Genomic DNA, 23,778 nt, shown 5'->3' with positions numbered 1-23,778 from the left:
TTCTCAGGCGCTTCTAAAAATATGCTTTACATAGAAAAGTTTAATTAAAGCGTTAAAGCTATCAGAGCATAATTCACATATCGAAAAAACAAATTAGCCTGCAAGCAGGGTTTTTAACACACTTTTATAAAATTACTTTCGCACGAAGCTGTTGCCAATTTTCCATTGGAAAATCCTTAAAGATTTCAGAAAATTTCGATTATATTACATTTACGTTGGCGAAAGGATAAAATTATTCACACACCAAAGCTCACTAAAGATACCAAGTCGTGGAGACTTCCAAATGATTATATCATAAAACACACGTAATCTACGTAAATCTGCAAAGAATGTTTTCCGCTCTAATGGAATAATTATTTTCAAATTTTTCAGTCTGAGAATCTCGAATTAAAACAAATGAGACTCGCTCTGAGTTCAAGTGAATGTAAATAATCGTTGCTAATGATTTTTATTGTCTCGTCAGACCAGACTAGAAATCAAGCGTTGCGTCGTTTTTAGAAGAGCTTATTGGGAATCAATCCGGCTGAGACCGATGGACATTTAATTAAAAAGTTTGCGTACTTTTTATAGGGCGAAAGACCCTCTATCATGGAAAGTGAAGTTACAAGTTGTTCACGTTTGATAGTAAGTTTATCAGTAAAGTACGGTGTGCCGTTCCCTATCATCTCTTGTAATTATGCGAACGCAACACTGCCAACAAACTTGGGCTAGTTGGGAGTAATTTACACTAAGCGCGTTTACAGTGAGAGCAAATAGAGTAGAGTCGAATAATTTAATGATTTTGGGTTTAAAAAATCTATTTCTATTTGTTTTATTCTTGTATTTACATAACTGTATACGTATCAAATAAAAGTAAAAAAAATAACTTTAAAATTATCCCGGCGCATCCACCATTTTCAAATAAAAAAGTACAAACTTTCAAATTTCTGTGTTGGCACACTTTTAGTTTAAAATAGCAAATATGAACACAATCTCATAAAATAAGTTTTAAAACTGCGTTTTAAAGAAATAAATCTTCGAATCAAAACTTTTGCGAACATTTTACACTGAAGTGCGTGCGATTTGTTGCCCATGCTAGGAGGAATAAATCTTAAAACTTTACATGAATTTCCAATTTGCACAAACTTTATAGCCATCAAGTGATACCAGTGTGGTCTAAAATTTATCACACATATGAATTTAGTAACAGAAAAGCAAAAAACTTGATTTATGTAATTTTTTTGATATGAATTCAGATTTTCCCACCATAAAACTTGGTGCAAAAACCGACATCTAAATAATATGCCGATTTAACGCCACGTTTCCGACTTTATTCTTTTATTACAAAACATATAAAGCGACAACCAGACATCAGAAATATTTATTGCGCGATGCCTGAAACGATATTACAAGATTTGCGGAACCTAACTATTATATTTCTGAAAGCAAATTTCGTGCGTATTGTTATGTTGACAATACAAAATATCAGCGTTATTATTACTAAATAAATTTATTCAAGCGTACCAGATTGAAATTTCTTGCGCTATATTGAGGCACGATAATTTACCCGTTACGTCAGTGTATGCGAAATCGTTTCCACCCCTTGAAATATGATAATCGCCAACCCTTCTTCCTTTGAGAGTGCACGTAATGTGGGAGAAGTGCGTCTGAATTTTAAGTAACGATTCACCTCCTCGTTAAAGTCTTCAGCGTTTTAAAACGAGTACAGTTATTGTGCCCTGGAGTTTCGAACTTTCGGAACATATTGCAAGAAATCTTAAGACGCCACTTTTATGAGAGGTATGACTTCATATCGTTATTACTGCATAAATCAAGAAGATAACTCTCAGGTTTATTTACTTTGAATTTTATGGAGTCTCCGCTTACTCAGATTTTTGCGTCTTTCGAGAAGATATTCTCAAAATCATCGTGGGTGGGCAGCGTGAGCGGGAATCTAATTTCTGGATTACTTTAGGTTTGTTTTTGCACGTTCCGAAATGCAAAAACTAAAAAATTGACTGAAACTATTTGTTCTATTCATATTTTCTGTTCGTGGCGACTTTTTTGCACTTTAATCATGGTAACAATCTGCTTCTCGTTGCAAATCCTCGTTATCGATTCTGAATTAGCACCATTAGCGTAATTAAAACTTGGATCGATATTGAGAGCAACAGACACATTTTATTAAGATTTTACAAAAAACCGGACGTGATTATTTTCCCTAAAACGGTGAAGTGATCGAGTAACAATAGCGCACGTGGAAATGACAGGACAAGGGAACCGAACCGATGAAACATGACACTGACAATTCTTTTATTAAAAATCTGAAAAATACAAGTTATTCTTTGGCGCAATGACGTGATTAATAACCCTGAAAAAAATATTTGCTTTTATAATTTTTCTCCAGATCCTCTTAAAGTACAATTTTGTTTTATCTTGTGTATCTGTTTCTCAAACGAAACAGCTGCGTTTACCTCACGGTCGAAGGAAAAGTTAATAATACATTATTGTCGTTGACGGAGGTCATGTAAAAACAGTCCGCGGAAAGTCTGTTATTCAATTTCGGTACCAAACCCATATTATGTTAGAACATGATGAATTGAACGCAAATTTTGTAGCGTACATATTGTGCATTGTCATTCACTTGGTTAACAACCTAACTACAGCAAAATTTATGCATAAAATTTCTAGTTTTATATATCGAAGAAGTGATAAAATGGATCATGTTTTCTACACATTTCAGTTTGCTGCCAGAAGCGTCACTTCCTTTATTCAGTGGTTTTCCAGACTAAAGAGTACTTCTGGCTCTATCGAGCTTGTGACCTGATTTTTCAAACACAATAAAACTTCTACAGACTTGCTCAGTAAAATATTTAAAAAATGTTAAGGCAAGACTTGCCACCTGAGCTGAAAATATTGGCACTGGAAAAAGTTTCAAGAAAATCCGAGGGTAAACTTCACGACGAAAATAATTAATTTAAGCGGCAGGCCTGGGACAACAAACTTAACATATTTTTTTGTATTTAACTCCTTTGAAATTATAATTTCAGACTTTACGTGAGGTGCAATTAACTAAAACTATTTTCATCTTGTCTGTATGCAGATCAGATTAAGTGGTACACAAAGAAGTTTATTCATGAAGTTAGGGATATTCCGAAACTTTATGGTTCTGTTCTCCTGTCTTTAATCAATATAAACCATCTGTGAGTAGCTTCGTTTCTTCGGAAATTCTTAAGATTTTAATTTTAATGACTTTAATTACTAATGATAACACATAAAACGTATAATCTTATATAATTCGGTAGTATTTTATTTCAAATTAACAAGAATAGAGTAACAAGCAGCACATTACGATATATTTATGTCGAACAATGAAATTCACGTAAGTTCTAACGACACAATTAATTTCTAAAATTAAAAGCTCATTTCAGGTAATAACGATAAATTCACAGAATTGTATAATGCAGACACGCTAATTTTATACTAGCACTTTAAATCATTTCCTTTTGTTATAACTTTAATAAAGTTTCCATTAAATTTTGATTTATAATTGAAGGCAAGGATTGCAACGTAAAATTAGGTGATTGTTCGGGGACTTTTGTCTGTACATAATTTAAAATTTTTGCCTTCAGAACGAGCCTCGAAAGCACTTCGCTTATGTACATAAAAAGTGGTAGTTTAAGAAATAAAATAAAAGAAAATGTTTAGTTACACCAACAAATTTAATTTAAAAACAATACCGTACTAAATCAAACTTAATTACATTTTAGACTGAAAAGGAAGCTCAACAGACCTCACAATTATCTTTATCGTTTGCTTTATCGGCTGTCTACTTGTTGCCAGTAGTACATTCCAGGCGATTTTCCAACCTATTTCCAGTTCATATAAATGTTTCTACAAACTGTGGTGATACAACTGTTATTTCGGTCAGCATGCGTTTGCTCAAGGCAACATCAATTTAGCTCTACACTAGGTACATCAATATTTCGATGTTGCCACCATCAAAACAGATTTAGTTTGGTAGTGTGAATTATTTAACTAATCCTAGAATTTGAGCTAGCATGTAGACATAATCTTTTCATCGTACAATGCGAAATCTCTTTGCTAATCCACTGGATTTTATCTAAATTAGCTGTTGGATTCGATTCGTGGTATTCAATCATGATAAAATCCCATTCAGAGTGGAGATCGTCAATTTTTTCAGAGATATGGATTAAAGCAGTGCAATTTTTACACTGACTTTTAATAAAAAAAAATCATGCAATGCTCGAAAAATGGTGGATGCGCCGGGATGCGTTATTATTCAAAAGTGGCAATAAACAGAATTGAATAAATATTGGAATGAAATAATGCAGGTAGAAATAATTACATTGAGCGTTAAATAAAAATAAAAATTACGTGTCAAACATAGCTTGTTCTATAAAACTGATTGTGTCAGCATTATCAGATTTAATTTGACTATGTGACGTTCATATTTGAATGTTTTATGATCAATATTATTTATTTAATGTAGTTTTAACTTTTTCTAATAAAATTAAGATAAAAGTAAAACTTGTGTTTAAAGTGAAAAGTTCTAACTTTGTATCCAAGAAGGTAATTAAGAGATTAGAAAATTACAGCCATTACATAAATTTTGCAAAATAACGGCCGAATTAGATCTGATTAAAAATAACAAAAGTTAGATCTAATTATCTAAATATACAGGGTGATTTTTTAAAAACGGCAGGCGTTGTAGAATTTTTATTTATGAACCGATTTCAAAAATTTTAAAAACAAATTAAATGGTAATTAAATTAAACTATAAACTGATGATTTTAAAAAAATTCTAAATGTCTTAGTATCTTTTGGGCGGTACTCAACTTTCTTATTTTATATTGGCACCCATATTTTTTTTTGCATAATTTGGAAGATATTAATTTTCTTGTTTTAGCAATGTGGTAATATGTTCTACTTTTAACAAAAAATATTTTTAAAAAAATTATCAAAATTGAAAAAAATAGACAAAAAAGTTAATAAAAACTAATTGCATGGTGTCAATTGTACAATGAAAAAAACGGGATGGCGTTTCAACAGTATTTTAATTTTTAATTTTTTTAAATTTTAATTAGGTAGATGTTTTTTTCTGATTTGTAATTATTATTGTCTTTTGTTATCAATAATTTCAAAAAAGATTGCCAATCCTTTCTGTTATTTGCTGCTTTTTGACATTACAATAATGGTATTGTGTTATTTGACAGCAAGCACCCAGATTTTATTAACTTTTATTGCCTAAATTTTTTCATTTTTGATAATTTTTTTAAAAATATTTTTGTAAAACTAGAACATAATACACATTTCTGAATCAAGAAAATTAATATCTTTCAAATTATGAAAACAAAAAATATGGGTGCCAATTTAAAATAAGAAAATTAAATATCGCCCAAAAGATACTAAGACGATTAAAAGAATTCTAAAATCATCAGTTTCTAGTAAATTAAAAACATTTAATTTGTTTTTAAAATTTTTGAAATCGGTTTATAAATAAAAATTCTACAACGCTTGCCGTTTTTAAAAAATCACCCTTTAATTTTTCAAAAACTACATTGCCGAGTAATCATAAAACAGACATTGTACATACTTTAGGCAGTAATTGTATGTTGTTACTTTGTAAATAATAAGACTGACAGACACGATTATTTCAAATGTCTTTACTTGACTCGGAGGCTAGAATTACTTAGCCCCGAGAGACTCCTACTTCAATTGCCGCTTGTCAGTAAAGCGTCATCTTCCATAAATATCTTTATTGGATACGGAAGAGTATATTTGGGGTAGTAGTAGCAGTCTGTACAAAAGTTTTTAATAACATATTCAATTTTTTATAATTACATAGGTTTTTGTCTATTTACTTTTATAAACTTTATTAATTGCATAAAACTGGCACGATGTGACGAACACTAATTAAGAGATTTTGGGAATGAAATGGAAAACGGTCGTACCTGCAACTGCAAGCAATTGAGTGTCTGGTAAACGACCGATTGCGCCATTTATTAATTTAGTGCCAAGTCTTCGGTGATTAAAAAAAAACTAACATCACAGTTGTTTGATTTTTTAACAGATAAATTTGAGCTAACGAGAAGCTTTTATTTTTGGCACAACGTTTATTAATCTTAAAAATTCTTGATTTAGTAACATCTGAAGCGAGGTAAGCACCTTCAACAACCCGCCGATTAATTTTAAGAGGAAAATTGATGACCAAACGGTCCCAAGACGAGAATGCAACCCCAATTTTATGCCCCCACATTATTCAGATTTCTATGGTTACAACAAATGGTGAAAATGTCAATATAATTCGGTTGTAATCTCGCTATAAATTTCATGTCGTCTGGAATTAACCCTGTAAATTAATCAGTTCGGGCATTTTTCCCCTTTCGAATTTAGGCCCTTACCGCAAATTACTTTGTAAAAATGGCAGATCTAACGCGTGAGTATCCGGTTTCTCACCCTATCTTTACATGTAAAACAGGGAATTGTAGTAACACAAAAAGAGAAATCGCGTATCATTACGGAAAAAAGCCTTGATTATGCCCCGGATCCGAAAGGATTGGGTTACGAATTGTACAATTCGATGTTAGAGCACAGACAAGCCGTAGCACAGGTAGGTTCTTTCTGTCTTTGATTCATCTTGCAGATAATCTAATTAGAAATAGATCGATGCTGAAACGGGTGAAACTGACACATACGGATCCTTGTTATGCAGATGTGTTCGCACTTGTGTGAATTTGATTCTGATGGGTATCTCGGAAGATGACATAATCTGTCAATGCAGCAGCAATCATATTAACAGCTGTGTTCCTGTTATTAGTGGTCTCTTCTTGGGTCTGAAAGTCGCATCCATAGACCCTTCCTTATCCATCAATGAAACAGCGCATCTACTTAATCAGATACGGCCAAGGATTATCTTCGTCACCCCTAACGCTGTCGAACTTATCGACGAAGCGCTCAACATCCTCAACACAAAATGCAAAATTTTCGTTTTCGGGCCATGCGAAGTTCACTCGGAATTCAAAACTTTAACTGTACCGACTGAATTCGATACAACATTCACACCGATGCCAATTTCAAGCGTTAGAAATACCGCAATTATTGGGTTCAGTAGCGAAATGAAAGACGCTCCTAAAGGGATTTGTTTGAGTCACTACACACTCATGATACAGTTAGTAAATGCAGTCTCATGTTGGAATCTTGGAGGTAAACTTTGTTTAAGCAATTATAAGAAGCTGCTCACGTGTGATGGATTTAAAGTTGTGATGAGTTTTGAAACGTTTTACAGGATTTCAGCAATATCACTTTTCATTGCTAGTGCAATAACAGGGATAACTAGGATTATCTGCTCGAAATTTGAAACTTTGAAGGTCTGGAACTTTATTGACAAACACCACGTAAGTTTGAACTACGGTAGAGTTATCTCCTCGTATTTTTTTTCATGGAGATGCCTTATTGAGTTTACCACTTTTTTGATTTCTTTCAAATTTAATAATTTCAGGTCGACTTTATGTTATGCACTACAATTCAAGCGATTGAGCTTTATAAGCTCGGAAAACCTGAGCAAGTCAAAGGCAGTAATTTGCAAATGTTAGTAACAACAGGATTCTGTTTATCAGACAGAGATTTGCAACAATTAAGAAATCTTTTTCCGTTTTGCTTTGTTACCCATACTTATGAACTACCAGAAATTGGAGGAGCCATTTCCATGTACAATTTTACTAAACCTGGTGATATTAGAGATCAATACGAGAATCCAACTTCATGTGGCAGGTTATTACCTGGTATGACGTGCAAGGTAATAAAAATAAAGTTATTAAAATAACACAGTCTGATATCAGTAACAGATTGTCGATCCTGTCACTAAGAAAATATTGGGAGTTAATAAACCGGGCGAACTTTGCTATAAGTGCGATTTCGTCATCAACAAGTCAAAATTTTCCATTGAATTAGATGAAGGTGGTTGGATTAAAACCGGAGACATTATTCTGTACAACGAAAAAGGTCTTATTTTCATGTTGGATCCATTCGAAGATGTGTTTAAATATAAGTGTTCTCACATTATCCCAAGTCTTATTGAAAATGTCATCAAGCAGCATCCTGCTGTAAAAGACGCTGTGGTTGTCGGAATTCCGCACGAAATTAAGGATTTCGGTGCAACCGCTATGGGTTTTGTCACTCTGAACAGACACATGAGAAATAGAGTCACCGAAAAGGACATCAAGGATTTCGCTAATGCCATTTTAGGAAATCAAGAGGAGTTAAGAGTAGGTTTGAAAATAGTGAAGAATCTACCCTCAGGAACTGACGGACGACCAATTAGAAAAAAACTAAATGTGTGTTTCTGTACCGATGGCGGTTGGGGCCCATGCAAAATATGTATAACTGAATAAAATGATTAAAAATGCAATCTCATTTCGTGTTTATTTTTAATTATTGTGTGCTAAGAGAGTTAAGCATCTTGCAGTAATTAATTTTAGCCTACTGTAAATTGGAGGCTGCGTTATAATTAATTAAGCGTCTTATCCTTGTGTGGGGAGTAATCTGTAATGTTCTGCTCCACCCCTTTTCAACAGGACATGTCGACCATTGCTAGCAAGCGTTATCAGACAATAATTTCCTCTCCCAGTCTACAAACGCGATAAATCATGATAAAGATTCGAACCATTTTCATAAATTAGCGGGGTTATAAACTACGCATTCCAATGCTATAAATAAAACTGTAACCTATTGGAAAATAATATTTGTAGAATACTTTAACTTAACTTTAATACTTAACTTTAAGGGGCACAAAATGCGTTCAGTGGTTTCAATGTGATCATCATTTTTTTTTAAATCAAAAAATGTTTCCGTGAATTGTGGAGTGCTTTTTCGGTTATTTGTTGCTGTATTTAGGTATTTAGGATTCCAGAAGATGCGTTCAGAAGGATGATTTTTTTACCTAATTCCAAGCGTTTCTTCAAAATAACCAAATATAAACGTTGAGTGATTTATTTAGAAAAACAGCAATTCATTTGGGATTTGTCTTTTCAATTCTGACAAGAATAATATAGCAACATTCCCTAAAGAAAAGCAGTAGATTTAAATTTATACCCACAAAGAATAAAAAGCAAGCCGTCCCTGTGGTAAGACAGCTTTCTTTTATATTTCTATAAAGCTATTGAATAATATTAATCTAATTCATTAAATTTAATTTTCATAAGCTTGTATACATTTGCTTCAACGTGCTTACAATTTTGTTATAAAACCGAAAGCGCAAAAAATAATTACACGGTTGACAACTTATGAAAATTAAAGTAATGTTTACCTCTGTAATTATACTTTCCGGTTCGACAAATGATCAAACTCCTTTTAAGTTTCCCTTAAATTACCAGCGGTTAAAATTTGAAAGAAAAACGACAAAGAGGTCCTTAAAGTTAAAAACAAGGGAATAAATTGGACGAGCAGGTACACAATAAAATGAAGGCTTTGGTATTAACTGCTTTTAGTAAAATTAACGCCCAAGTCTTGATTTTCCTGCTCAAATCCTTTGTAATTAAAGCTGCCAACTTTTGCGACGATTGTGTAACTAAAGTACCAAATTAACTTAACTAACTTTTATTTTACGTGAATGTAATGTAACACTTAATGTAATTTAGGAGAATGGGTTTTTAGATTGAATCGATAACTGGTGGTGTTTCTTCTTATTACATTCGTAAAATATCCATCAAAGGGACTAAATTGATTTATGAAATTTAAACAAGAAAACTGTTAAACGATCTTTATAACAACGAAGAAATTCCGGTTCAATTTAGTGCAACTATATCAATAACGAATTTAATAGAACTGAAATCTTAAAGTAGCTATAACGATAAAATTGCAATGAAATCTTCCATTTGAAACGTTTAAGTCTTCATAAAATATTAGTTTGACTTTGAACGTTACAATAAATGCAGTGATTCGATTTTAAATTTGCAAATAAAATCTTGTTTGCTTTATGATCCTTTAAAACCCGCAGGTATGTCTACGGAATAAATTGAAACGTGACAAGACTCGTATTTTCACTTCTCAAGTATTTAAAAGTCAAAATTTGTTTTCAAGTTTTGTGCAGTTGCTTTGAAAATCGTACCTATTTTAAAATTGTAGTTCGCCCACTCAGTCCCTGGCTTTAAAAGAACCGGATGTAATTTTCTATGCTCTAAGCCAGTATCTACCAAATGGCAAAGTAAATGGTAAATTTCAAATTGCATTCGTAATCTGGACCCAGAAATGTTAAATTACAGCTTCTGAATGTGACTTCAAAGTAGGCCGAAATTTAGGAAGTTGAATCCAGAATTGTAAAACTTTGTAGCATGTTATTACTCTCTGACGATCTAATTCTTCAAACGGTAAGATAATGACGTTAAAACTGAATGTTCCTGTTGTTCACTCAAGTGTTTGTTAATAAAACCAACTGATGTATGATTGAATGACAACTAAATTTTTATTGATTGTTATTATGAGCGATAAAATTCAAAATCTGCTGGAGCCACTTTGTGAATAAACGGTTAATTGGTCTGGAAGAATTCTAATAAGACTAGCTAGTGTCCAATTTGCTGTCCATTGAATTATTTATGGTGTAACATTGCAGAGGCGTTGCGTTGGAGTTATAAATTATTAACTATATGCTCTAGAACTAAAACTTGATTTCACGCATTCCCGTTAATTAAGGGAGTTTGCCCCTGAACTGTCGTAAGTGTAAATTTTGCTTATACATAACTTGTGTGGTACAAATTATAGCAAACTTGGACTAGCATTAACAAATCAAGAAATAAACTCCTGCTTTCATGTTCTCAGTTTTTCAATTTTGAGGTCAGGTCAGGTCAGGTTATTACGCATTTTCTGCACCGTTTTAATGAGGAGGCTAATGAAGCGGATGATTTAAAAACGGTTCTTGTAATACATCATTTCACAATTTTCTGACTGACAAAACGGCATTTATCTTAAAACCGAAATGTTTAACACGCTGGAAAACATTAAAATATTGGAGTTTAAACCTAATACATCATAATAAAAACGACACGCTTTTTGCTACTGCATTACATAATTACTTTAATGAAAACCGTTATGCGAATCGTGTTTGATGTGTTGATGTGACGAGCAATTTATCAAACGCACCACTTACCACATGCTTCACATCTAATTACCTGTCATACAAAACTGGATAAAAGACATTATTAAGCCCATTGTTAATTTGAAGAGAGATGCGTACGTAAATTACGACGCGTCACACATGCGATATCAGGTTTTAAGATGTGTTTCATCAGTGTTGCGAATTCTATCTTGTTCACTGACGACATAATTATCGACTGTTATTCGAGTACGATAACAAACGTGTTTAAATTGCTCTTTTTGTCGTAAATAGGGTTGCAAACGCAATTCGTAGCGAGGAAACAAAAAGTTTAAAAAGCGTATGCCTGTATCCGTGTTAAATTATCGACGTAAACTTTGCTCCAGGTATTTCGTTTATAACAAGTTTGGTGCATGGATGGGGTGGAATAAAAATGATACATGTAGTAGTACAACAATTTTGTAATTTTTATTGTTCGGGGATATTAAAGTGCAGCCGTGGCTTTTTTTAAAAAATGCATTTGAATCGTAATGAGTTTTCATCAAAATACAAGTTCATACCAACATCGCTATGCTTTATAAAGTTTAGAGAGAAAACACGAATGAATAAATCATAATGTAAAGAAAAACTTTCAATTCTCTACTACTTAACTAATGAATACTGCAATAAATTTTATATTCTGCATTTTATTGTATAATTTTATCTGCATCTACAGATTAGCAACAATTTGTGTGTCTGTTTGTTAAATATTTGAAGTTTAGTGGGGTTCTAAAACCAGTAAAAATGCATTGGGAATCAATATCAAACTAAAGAATAAAGTTAAGCAAACAATAGTAATTCGCATCCAGTGAAATGCTTTCTCAGATCGTGCGTGAACGAAGTGCTTCTCTGGCAGAATCAACTGTGGAAGTAAATGAGGAAATTACCAACTTTGAATTTATTTTGCTAGTAATAGAAAAAAAAACAAATCCAGAGTTCATTTCCAAGCCCGGCAACGATTTTTCATAAATAAATTGAAATCTGAATCTATTATTTAGTAGTATGATTTTCTGGGAATCGTGTTTTGATATCTTTGCCTCAGAGTCCAGAGTGAAACAAACCAACATAAAAACAAAAATGTTTTGGGAAAGCAGAAGCAAACATGACGGTCAAACACCGTTTTCTGCTTTAGGCTTACGAACATAAAACTTCTTTTCAGATTTTTCATTTGATTTTTGTGATGTGAAAAGCGCCACTGTAATCAACTTGTACTTTTCTTTTCTCGTCGTGGAGAATTTTCCATTGCACTGGTTTTATTGAAATTTACCGCACAGCCGAGTTGGTCTTCAGTAACAAGCAATTTTTCAGTGCCAGAAATCCGTTCACCCTCCCAGGGAAAATGCAACCTTTCCGGCTTTTACATCTCTCTATTACTTTTCAAATATCCGACAGGTCGCTAAGAATGGAAGTGTGACTTATTAATCCTCCGTTGAAAGTCGAAACCAAGTCGCAGAGAGCACTTGTAAATCTCATTCGGAGAATATTCATATTAGGTGAGTATAAATGCAAATCAGTAGTTAATTGCATGCAATTTCGGATCGCGTATCACGGAATAGTTTGCATGTTGCTTAACACAAACTTTAAGTTTAACAAAATTTGATCTCAAGTGCTGTTTTCATTGTTCTGACGAAGTTAGAAGCGATGATTTTTATTTCGTTACCACGAGACTGAAATGGATATTTGTGTCCACCCACCGCACTTTATTTCACACTAACGCTTTTCGATCTTCAAAAACAATGTTTTCAGGGAAAATCTCATTTTATCGGAGAATGTGTATTTCTAGTTCGTGTCGGAGCTAAAACGTTGAAAGCTAAAAATAAAAATTATGTAGTCCTATCGATATTTATTGACAGAAGGAGATGCTGTTTATGTATGTTGTAAGCTGATAGAAATCTTAGATTGAATTTTTATTGAAAGCACATTTTTGTAAACTTCTCAATAACTGCATGAGAATACATACAATTTTTATTGAAACCAATGGATACTTGGAAGTAATTAGTAGAAATATTGTAAGAATTTATGAAAAGCTGATATTATGTAAAATGGTTTATGAATTCTTGAAAATTCATTATAAAACTTTTCGTTTTATTCAAAACTTAATAAGAGCTTTATTTAGATACTCCTTTTCCGAGTTGGAAACTCCGAGAAGTCATGGCAAAGAATTATGAGTTTTATATTAATCTATAGCTCTGTAATGTAGAGTTATTTTAATCAAAAGTAAATTAAACAGATGTCCTTGCCTGTGTGCTATTAAACTCCGAAATAAACTTGATCTTTAGTCACCCCAACGAATCACAAAATCTATTGAAAAAAAAGTTCGATAAGTCACCATTTTGCGACGAAGCTGACCATTTATTGTCTTCTACGTTCGTGGCATCGTAAATCGAATTTCGCCTGTAATATCTATTAAAATGACATATCTAAAAGCTATAATTATGATACAGTGTATGCCGCTTTTGACACTGCTCGTGAAGAAACTCTTTCAAACACTCAACAAGTTACATAGTAGCTTCATTAGGAATACGAAATAAGAACAGTAATTTATCGGACATTATCCAAATTGGGCCAAATGAAGCCATTCACGCCGTTTGTATGCTTTTTGTAGATATTCTATGATAGTAAATCGACTTGCTAAGTTGTTTAAATTCCAATTGTTGAGTGAATTCGAACGTTTATAAAGCGAGCGTTGAAAAATTAACACCAAATGGATGCCATGATTAATTAATACGTATTCCTTACAAATGCTTCAAATTCTCAAAACTTTTGCCTTTGTCAAATTATTGTCTTATTTTTGCCAAAAAGCTTTAATACAACTTTAATTGAAGCACAAAACGAACTGATAATTATCTATTTTGTATCTTCATTTGCTTTCGACCGCCAATACGATTTTTGGTGATTCTAAGTTATCCGGTGCCGACTTGTCCGTGCTCGGTTTTGGAACGTTTCCATTTTGGTTTTTAGTGTATGTAACTTTATTGCTACAAGTTCGTTAAAAGGCAAAATGTGTCCGTCTTATTTAGCTTAACTTATTAGGTCAGAGTTTTACTTGGTGGAAACTATCTAACTTTGAAAGAGCGTGCTGGGACTTTTCCTTGCGACAGGTTCTGCATGAAGGATTTGATATACAGTTTGTCCGGAAAGTCGCGCACCACCGTGAAACTGTATCATCGCACAATGTCATAGATTACCGAATAAATGTAAAAAAAATCCATGTCTTCAATTTTTCGGTATGATAGATTGAAGAGGCAAAGTTTGATGCGAAAATTAACGATTTCTCTGCAATAATTGTACGTTTAAATGAATTTGTTACGTAAAGAAAATTTTGCGCAAAGGCATAATATAAATGTCATAATAAATGCCTGAAAACTGCTAATAAGGTTTTTGAATCAATAATCTCGATCAACAATACAACTGCAACGTTACTATGGCTTTGAATACTGGAAATTTATTTTATGAGGGGTACAGTTCTACAATGTTGCCATTATTCTAATTTTCTTTTGGTTCTCCCGCGAACACAGAGAGTCTTTTTCAACATTTTTTGGTGCTCTGGGGGACCACCCAATTACCCCTTTCCAAGGTGGAGCGCCACTTTCCGGACAACCTGTATACAGGGTGTTTTTATGATGGACGTGATTTACCCTACTAAATGAAGTGACGTAGTCTTGAAAATAAAACTTTCTAAAATGTGTGTCTTTTACTCTACAGTTTTGCAATGTTGTAGGGTTAGTACACCACTCAAAAATAATAACTTCCCCAAATTTTATAGTTATAGCTTAAAAATTACTATAATTAAGAATTTTGGTGAAAGATCATAGAAATTTCAGCTTCGCCTTAAAAGAAATTTTACAAAATTTGTGTCTTTTGCTCTACAATTTTGGAATTAGGACAATATGTACTCAAAAAATGTAACTTCACCAAATTTCATAGCTGCTGTACAAAAATTACCAAAATTACGAATTTTATGAAGCAAATGCGTGCCAAGTTTACAAAAAGTGGAACAAAAACGATCCTCGTTGTTGATCTTATCGCGGTTTCTCTATTCAATTCGGCACCGCTCCGATGTTCATTATCATTTCATTTCAAGAGCGTCAAGTTTGGGATGAAAACGGGTGAAACTTTATTTTACAGAATTAATAATTTTTTATTGAAAAGCGAACTTTGCGTAATTTAATCTATATACAGGGTCCGGCAACACTTGTGTCCACTCCCAAAATCGTCTTTAATTTTAAAGAGAAAATTTTGAAAATTTGCATACGCTTACAGTCGACAACGCTCTAGAAGCTGGCGTAAAAACTAAATTTTTATCACTGATAGTTTTGGCGTCGCAACGCCGTAAAAATGTAACTTTTAGTTAATTGTGGGGGTTTGTGATATCAACCACTAATTTATTTTTTTTTCAATATAAATGTGTTAAAAATATCTCAGTTGTTATTTTAGATTCAATGCAAATTGTCTTCAAAATTTGAGAAAAAATGCTGTTTCATCAAGTTAGTTTCCAATTTCATTATGTCAAAATTGAGAACTACGTTTACACCCATCTGTCAACATCTTGTGTCACAAATGAAATCTATCCTTTGGCTCGCTTTAGATTGTAACAAAAGTCTTACTTGGTGAAATTGTCGCTTTGTCGATATTAATTAACGATTTCTGGTGTCCATAAAGTGCAACATGCCCGTGTTAATCAAAATTAACCTTTATAAGAGTGAATAAAGTGACTTGTAAAACTTTGGTGTAAACGTAGTTTGCCCCAGCGCTGTCATAATTTTGAAAACTAACTTGATATAAAACAACGTTTTTTTCGCTAACTTTAAACACAATTTGCATTAGATTTAAAATAAAAACTCACATATTTGTATTACAGTTATGTTGAAAAAAATTGAATTCGCGAATACTTCCGCAAAAACTCAAAAATCGCTAAAAATTATACTTTTTAGGCGTCGCGACGCCAAACAAACCATGATATAAAAACAAATTTTTGTGTCAGCTTCTAGAGCTTTGTCAACTATGAGCGTATGCAAATTTTCAAAATTTTATCTTTAAAATTAAAGACGATTTTAAGGGTGGACACAAGTCTTGCTGGACCCTGTATAAAAAATGATACTAACACCTTGTAAAAAAGTCCACACCGTACACAGACTGACAGATTGATTCTTACAAGTTTTTTTGTGAATTGAAAATTAAAAATTGTAGTTTAATAACTCTGGAAATCGGTGCGTTTTCAATCAGTTTTCTTCACAAGACAGATACTAAAATTTAATCAATGTTGAGGGTTGTTTTTTATGACCTTGCATAAAAAAATATAATCTGAACTTTATAGCGTGGGCGAAGAACTTATTGTCTCAGGTAAGTACGTCAGTAAACGGAATTATTATAAACTTAGGAGCGTTTATAGCCACAACTTTTAACAATGTTCGAAAGTAACTGGAGTCTGATGGACACTTTTAGCTTCTTATGATGGAAACTGGCGAAATTTCCACAAACCAAGTAGAGATTATTTTGTTAACAGAAAATATCCGAGACTTTCTAGGCCAGTTCTTCCTGTGAAGAACATTGAACAGAATCAAAGTGACGTAGTTAAAAAACAATTGACCAGATGTATGTAGGAGTATTTTTTCAGTTGGGTCAATAATATGTCACTATAAATCTGTAGATAATACTCTCTCGATTTTATTCGCAATAGAGTTGTAAAATCTCTTAAAGTGGCGTGACCAGTCGACGGATTTCCTTCACAATTTATTTATTACACAAAAGAACGTTAAAATGAACCGACTTACGTGATCGATTTCCTTACAAAAGGTTGCTATGTGAATTTGAATACTTGGAAAAATTCCTCTGTAGTGGGTAACTTTCCCAATTTTCAAATGAAAGTGCTTATGTCAAACTTTTCTGGGATTTTTCTCCCATAATGAAATAAAATTGGGTATTGTTCTTTCTCATTAACCATCCACATGAATTACCGTTAACTATCTGTTTATTGTATTATACATTCGTACGTATATCAGCATTATAATTATCCGCTTTAATTGATTAGCGGAAATTGTGATTTATCGCTGCTGTCTATCGGCGATTTAAATTCAAACCGTACAGCAATGTATTTTTACGATGGGAAATTCTCTTTTTACGGAAAATGTACACATTATGGATGTGCTTTTATCCACTAAAAGTTCTTGAATAAAAACACGTTTTTTGCATCAAAGTCAAGAAAAAAATCTATTTAAATAAAAAATTGTTTGGACATTTCAATTTTATTTGAAATTTTCTGTTACTTTACCAAAAAAAGAAACAAAGTGCTAACTTTTTACCTTAGTTTTGGATCTTGCGATTCTTTGATCTCGAGAATTTCCTGCTTCTCCGGGTATTCGGTTACACCATATCACTACTCCGATGCTTGTGTAAGTAAACAGGAGCACCATTGAAGGGATGACATACTGAAGAACCATCAGAATTGTTGTGTACAGACGACCGTATTCATCACCAATTTTCGAATAATCTTCTCTGCAAATATACCTACAATAAAAAAATAGTTGAAAAGAGCGCTGTAATCAGTTTCATGATGTCTACTTGATTGGCGTGGCTGTGCGTTTGCTGATTCAATGATTTAGTATAAAAGGGATGCGAGATTTTTCATTCACTCATGTTTTTGTCAACATTCAAACTCGAAAATGGCAAACATCAAATAAAACAAAAAGTTTCAAACGGATTTTTGTGAAGCGAGTATCAAATGAACTTCTGCAACGTTGAAACACCAAATTTTAGCCTCAGTTGAATGTTGAATGAATTTTTGCAAAAACCGTTGTCATGATGAACAATGTCACTTTATTAAACGATTTTAAATTTAGTTATGTAGTTCGTTGTCATGCGATTGAAAAATAAATATTCGTTGCATTTTTAATAGGCTTTGTTATGCAGCTTGGTATTCATGTGCGTTAAATTAAATGGAAAATGTATTTGTCAGATGCATCTGTGCAATATAGGGCTGTCGCACGGCGCTTCACTGAAGGCATAGTTGTGGTGGTGCTAAAGCACATTTTGATTACATTATTCCTCTCTCTAAAGCTAGTTTACTTATAATAGAGCATATTTTCTATGCAAAATTTCATAAACCTTCTATTTCGAATTAATGAGATAAATTGACAACGGAACGAACTAAACGTAGGTGTGAAACTATTCCCAAATATTTGTGTAAAGTTTTAATTGCTTTTATTTACCCGCCAACTTGAAATATCACGTAATCAAATTACTGTTTAAAAACTGGTTTGTACGAACGCGTTTATTTCAGTTATTCAACTGACGCAGTTTTCTCTACATCCAAACAATATCTGTGGAAAAACTTGTTCAACTTTGAAAATGCACCCTTAATGAAGGGGTCGATAAATGACTATTCTTCCTTGATTTAGAATTGAAACGCTCCAAGAATGTTGTCAAAGTTTGAAGTGACGAAGCACGAATCCTGAGATTTCCTTCGCCTTTACTTGAAATTATAGACATTCTAAAACAAAAACACTATTCTCTGTTGGCGGAATTCTATAAAAATCTAATAAAATTCGTACTGCTAGTAAACTACATATTTTATTCAATATTTCATAAATATACGTACACGTCCTACGGATGTGTTCTCCAAAGGAGTTTAGCTGCGTGTTTATTTATTAAACGAAATTGCACATTAGCGATTGCACATGAATGAAAGCACCGGCTGTCAGTGCTTGACAAAGATTAATGCTGTTGCTTTACGATATTAAATCCGATTCCATCTATAATATGCAAGTGGACAAAGTGCAGGTTACGCGTACGAACAATTACCTTTCAATAAAATCCAATGGAAATTAATGATGCGCGAATTTTGTTTCGATTGGATTCGTGTAATTGCAAGTTTTTTTTATAAATTCCCCAGCTATTTCCGACGAAATGCCAGCAACACCACATTCTTTTAATTAATCTTCCCGAAGATTTATACTGGTACTTATCTAAATCAAATACAAAAACTCGGATAAAATAAATCAAAGATGATTTATCTTGAAATTAAGTTCTCATTTATTGTGACTTATATGTCGTAACTTTTTATTAACAGTAAAGATTACGTCTTCATAAATGGACGAATGATAAAAAAGGGGCGCGGAGGCTTTGCAATATAAAGATAATGGATTCTTGCACAGCTAAAAGCTCCCAAGCTAGTCATCGCGTTTTTCTGTTATATCAAACATGTATTTAATGATACTTTCCATCGGAACGACAGAATTTAGATCATCGAAAAAAACGAATGTGTGTGAGGGAGATTGAAATTATAATTAGTTCATTAATTTATGCAAATTAAATGAGGCAATCAGTTTTAGTTAGTATTGTTGTGTAGTGGGAGTAACAACATTTCACTGTTAGATTTAAACTGCGGGGATTTGGGTAAATTCCGGAAAATCAGATGCAGCAATTTAAATTTTTAAAAGACTTCAAACTGTTATACTTGTGTTATGTCACGACGATAAAATTCTGAATTAAAGAGTCTGCGCCAAGTTGTAAGCAGTAATCTGTGGCTTACATAAACATATGTTAAACATTACTTTGACGAAGCTAAGGATTACACATAAAATATGTCATTTACATCAAAGACAGGCTTAAATCAGCTACGACCCTTAAACTCGGAAACATCAATGTTAGCGTACAAGATTAAACAGTTTGTGTAAGACAGCAAAATTCATCACTGCGAATTTTCTAAAATATTTCAGAAGTAGCAAGCGGCAACTAATTTTATGCGTTCTGCATTTTGGTTGGCAATTTGTACAGATTACTTTTCATTAGTGTGCTTCGTTGAGAAAACGGCATACATTTTCTAGCAACTGCCTCATATTTTTGCGTCTTTTAGATGGTGAAGAATCTTGGGTTCTAAAGAATGCTATTCATCTTAGTTGGATTTTTGAGCCGGGATACTAATATTTCAATTTCTGGTCATCTCCTTATATTTAAAAAGCTTTGGTCGTCAAAGGTATAGGCAACTCAAAATACGCCTTTGTTTATTAACTAGATAGAGAGAAATTTAATTTCACACTTTGGAATCAGACAACATAATGACAGACTAGTGGTGAAAAAATAAATTTCTTTCATTTGTAACCGGTAACCGGCAATGGAGAAAAATTAAGGTTTTATAGAAGAGGATTACTGCGGTTTCATTTATATTTTAGGTTCTTTTTGAACTAGATAATATATGAACGGCTGCACCCAATAAATAAGTCCACCTCAGGCATATCGAAGAAAGTTTCTTAGTAAAGCTTACCAACTTTAGAACATCTCTTTCAATCCATCTTTTCCACCGAAAAATTCACATGGCTACACAAGAAACTCTTTTCTCAGATATAAACATGGAATTGAGACACAAAATGTATTTTACGCAAATTTAACACCCGAAAACCAATGACACGTATGTATCTCTGTGAAACTTCACAATTATTTAATTATTGCTACATTCAGATTATTTCCCACTTAATATTGTGAGGGTTATTTACTGATTTATAAATGCGACATATTGGAATCGCCATAATTTATTTACTCGAGGATTTTTCCGAAAAGTTCGTTAACGGTTTTATTGCCCAATAAACTTGTTTATCTGTGCCTGTGTCATATATTTCATAAATTATGCTTATCTAAATATAACCAGCATTTATAATTTATAATTATACCAAATACAAATATAATTCGGATTTCTTCACAAAAGTCAAATTTCCACTTTCCTATCTTGTTTTCTTTCCCGAAATTGATGAAAACGGAGCAAAACGAAAGTAGCTAAAATTTGAATGTAATGTGCGCGGCACGTGGCATTCCTTTGAATACTTGCGATGAAAAACCTTAATTCCGCTCGTTGATTTTATTTGAGTCGTTTGCTTGTCAACAAATGATTGAGAACGAACCAAAAAGAAAATACTTTTTGTGCAGTAGCTACGGATCAATAAAATTAAAGGATGTGCACAGCTGGTTTTCGGTGACATGTTCCCTCCTAAATCTTTTTAACAAATTGTAGCACTCGGATTGTTCTTAAAAGAAAGTGTCATTAATTATTTCCAGCAACGACGGCATTCGACGTGCCTTTAAAAATACAGCACAACTAATTAGTTTTAATTCAATTCAAACTAAGCCGTATCAAATCAGGAATATTAGATATAAATAGCGAGATGCGACAAATGGTGGAAAGCTTCTGTTTTAATGAGCGAGAGCGGACTTCAATTTGCTTTGAAACGACGTAAATTCAACCGTTTGTAATTTGTTCATGCTGATAGAACATAGTGGGTGTTTATTTAATCAATCAATTATTGCGAGTGCACATTTTTGTTCCTGAAATTTGCAGTTTTCGGGTATCACGAACTACATAGTTTTCTCTGAATTTTAAATCTGCAATAGTATTGATCATGACTTTATAGCACAGTTTTTATTTGCTTGTGCTGATGAAATTTGTTTTGTTTCTCAGAGATCAATAAATTTTGTGTTTACACGAATAAACAGTTGCTCATCACGGTCATCAGAGGATTAAATTCAGCTTGGATTCATTAAAAGTAAGTAATTTGGCCATAAAAGCCATAATTGTGAGCATAAATATTCTAAATTATTATAAATTTGCGGCGGATACTTGAAAAGTTTTAAAAGTAGTGGGATTAAAGAGATAAATCAAATCGACTTATTAGGAGACCGCGGGCGCCGGCGACGTAGAGTTCCTAACTTTTTTTTACTATTGCCATTGCGCTGCATAATTATAAGAATGATTAATTAGAAACTTTTCAATTAAGTAAATTAAATTGCAATGGTTCAGACCAAAAAAACAGACACTGCCAAGAATACGGGCGTTGCAACAGGTATCAAGAGCTTTATTGCGGTCGGGATCACTAATTGGAAAATTACGAGAACAAATATGCAAGAAAATTGAAATGAGGAGCAGGAAAAAATCCATCCTTGTGTTTAAGCCTCAAATATCCCTAAAAATAATAGGCACAAAAATATGACTTTTCAAACCTGGTAACTTTAATGCCTTAGCAGTGACTTTTGGGACTGTAAAACGGCCTCCATTTGCCTCCGCTTCGCCGCGCCAATGCTTATTTCTTGAACAGCAGCAGGAAATTGCCAACTAGTTCATTTGGAAATTAATAATTGAAGACATTAGTTGCCCAATTAGAGGAATTACGGTATCAATCATGTGGATCATGAGATAAATTAATGTCAAAATTGAACCATTAATAGCATGTAGTACGTTGCATTACAGGTAATTGCGGAAATGTTAATGGTATTTTGCTTTGGTCTACCTACCTTTACCTGTAATTTCCGTCATTTGTTATTGTCATTCTATATTTATAGATGTTAATGAGAAAACTGGAAACATATTCCACACTTCCAGAAGGTATATAAATATCGGAAAAATGCTTATTTTCCTCCGGGTTCAGATAATAATTCTGTATCTGTCATCCATCTCTCCTACATGGTTCTGTGTATATGATTGACATTCATATTTGGCAGTGATAGACAGCCAGAAATACTCTTAGAAAAAAATCGTATTAATGGGTAATACACCTACATGTTTTGAGCAGAGCCGTATTCGATCTGTGTCAACAACAGCGGCGTTACTTCTTGTATATGCGCGGATTACGTACAATTAAAAGCTCTTCACTGCTGCTCTCACGTCAAAACATGTTGTGACCACAGTGCGCGGTGAAATTACAATTACTCTCCTCACTCACCTCACTTACAGAGATTATCCTAGAAACTTATTAATACTAATAATAGTGAAAATTGCAAAATTGTTCTAAGAATCTTGTTGGTTTACTATAAAAGTTTACATTTCTCTTGAAAATCACATTGAGCGACATTTGTTTATGGACGGTCGTTTGAAATATATTGCACACCAGGTGTAAACTTTCACATTAGACATCGTACCAAAGTTAATTCCATTCCGCATGTAATTAAAGTTTATCACAAAATAAATGATCTTCCGGAATTCTCCAAATTTATTTTGAATATGGTAATTACATTTTCAATCTTAAGATGTTTACAAATTGTAATTAATTTGTGATTAATAATAATGATACAAAGCCGGTAAATGTACACACGCTAAGAAAATTACTCCAACATCAGTTGAGCAATTATTTCTAATTATACAAATTGAGGCTCACAGAAGCGTTTTATTCGATTTAGATAGATATGCATAATGTCGATTTTACTGTGATGTTTGCAAACTGCTTTGAATTCAGCGCTTGTTTTATTGCACCGGGTTATAATGGGATTGCAAAGATAACAGCTCTTTATTTGTACAAATTTGTTTGTTTATCTTACATTGTCTTAGGAAATGCAATTTTGTTGTGATTTAATTTACTTGAATGTAAAAAACGGAGAATTTCACGGATCCACCAAAATTTCAAAATACCTCGCCCCAATTTATGTTTTTATTCGGCTGTTAAAAGGTGTAATAAAAGAAACTTATTTACTCGAAGTTTTGAGAAACCGCGCCGCGTTGAACACGTCAGACTTCCACTTTCGGGAAGATCCGAATAGCTTACTAAATAAAAGTAATCTCAAATAAAACATATTGTGTTGAATTTAAGACTGTACATCTTTTTGATGGAGGAAATTTTTCTCGCGCAGATGTTGAGTTTAATTTGTGAGGTACAACATGATTAATTGCTTCG

The 23,778-nt window shown here is 33.0% G+C and overlaps 2 protein-coding genes across 4 annotated transcripts in view; one reads left to right on the top strand and one right to left on the bottom strand.

The window, feature by feature from the left end:
• The window catches only part of LOC148172514 (RYamide receptor-like), a 55,341-nt gene that overhangs the window by 16,150 nt on the left and 15,413 nt on the right, over positions 1 to 23,778 (bottom strand). For all 3 annotated transcript variants that reach the window (XM_088039583.1, XM_088039582.1, XM_088039584.1), the window contains exon 4: positions 17,431 to 17,635. In XM_088039583.1, the coding sequence (XP_087895709.1) occupies positions 17,431 to 17,635 (205 nt within the window). The remainder of the gene's footprint in view (positions 1 to 17,430; positions 17,636 to 23,778) is intronic.
• On the top strand, positions 6,424 to 8,393 carry LOC148172515 (luciferin 4-monooxygenase-like). The gene is made up of 5 exons (XM_088038711.1): positions 6,424 to 6,439; positions 6,492 to 6,613; positions 6,666 to 7,397; positions 7,502 to 7,798; positions 7,848 to 8,393. Exons 1-5 carry the CDS (start codon positions 6,424 to 6,426, stop codon positions 8,391 to 8,393), a joined length of 1,713 nt encoding a protein of 570 aa, XP_087894837.1.

The sequence above is a fragment of the Gnatocerus cornutus genome, chromosome 6 (genome assembly GCF_029298725.1).
Source record: "Gnatocerus cornutus isolate USDA-ARS CGAHR chromosome 6, icGnaCorn1.1, whole genome shotgun sequence".
Classification (NCBI taxonomy): domain Eukaryota; kingdom Metazoa; phylum Arthropoda; class Insecta; order Coleoptera; family Tenebrionidae; genus Gnatocerus; species Gnatocerus cornutus.
This window is presented reverse-complemented; position numbering and strand designations above follow the sequence as displayed.

Excerpts from the sequence above, each read along its gene's own strand:
- LOC148172515 (XM_088038711.1), top strand. Across the intron at positions 7,398-7,501 it reads ACTTTATTGACAAACACCAC|GTCGACTTTATGTTATGCAC; the intron begins GTAAGTTTGAAC and ends TAATAATTTCAG. Across the intron at positions 7,799-7,847 it reads TACCTGGTATGACGTGCAAG|ATTGTCGATCCTGTCACTAA; the intron begins GTAATAAAAATA and ends TATCAGTAACAG.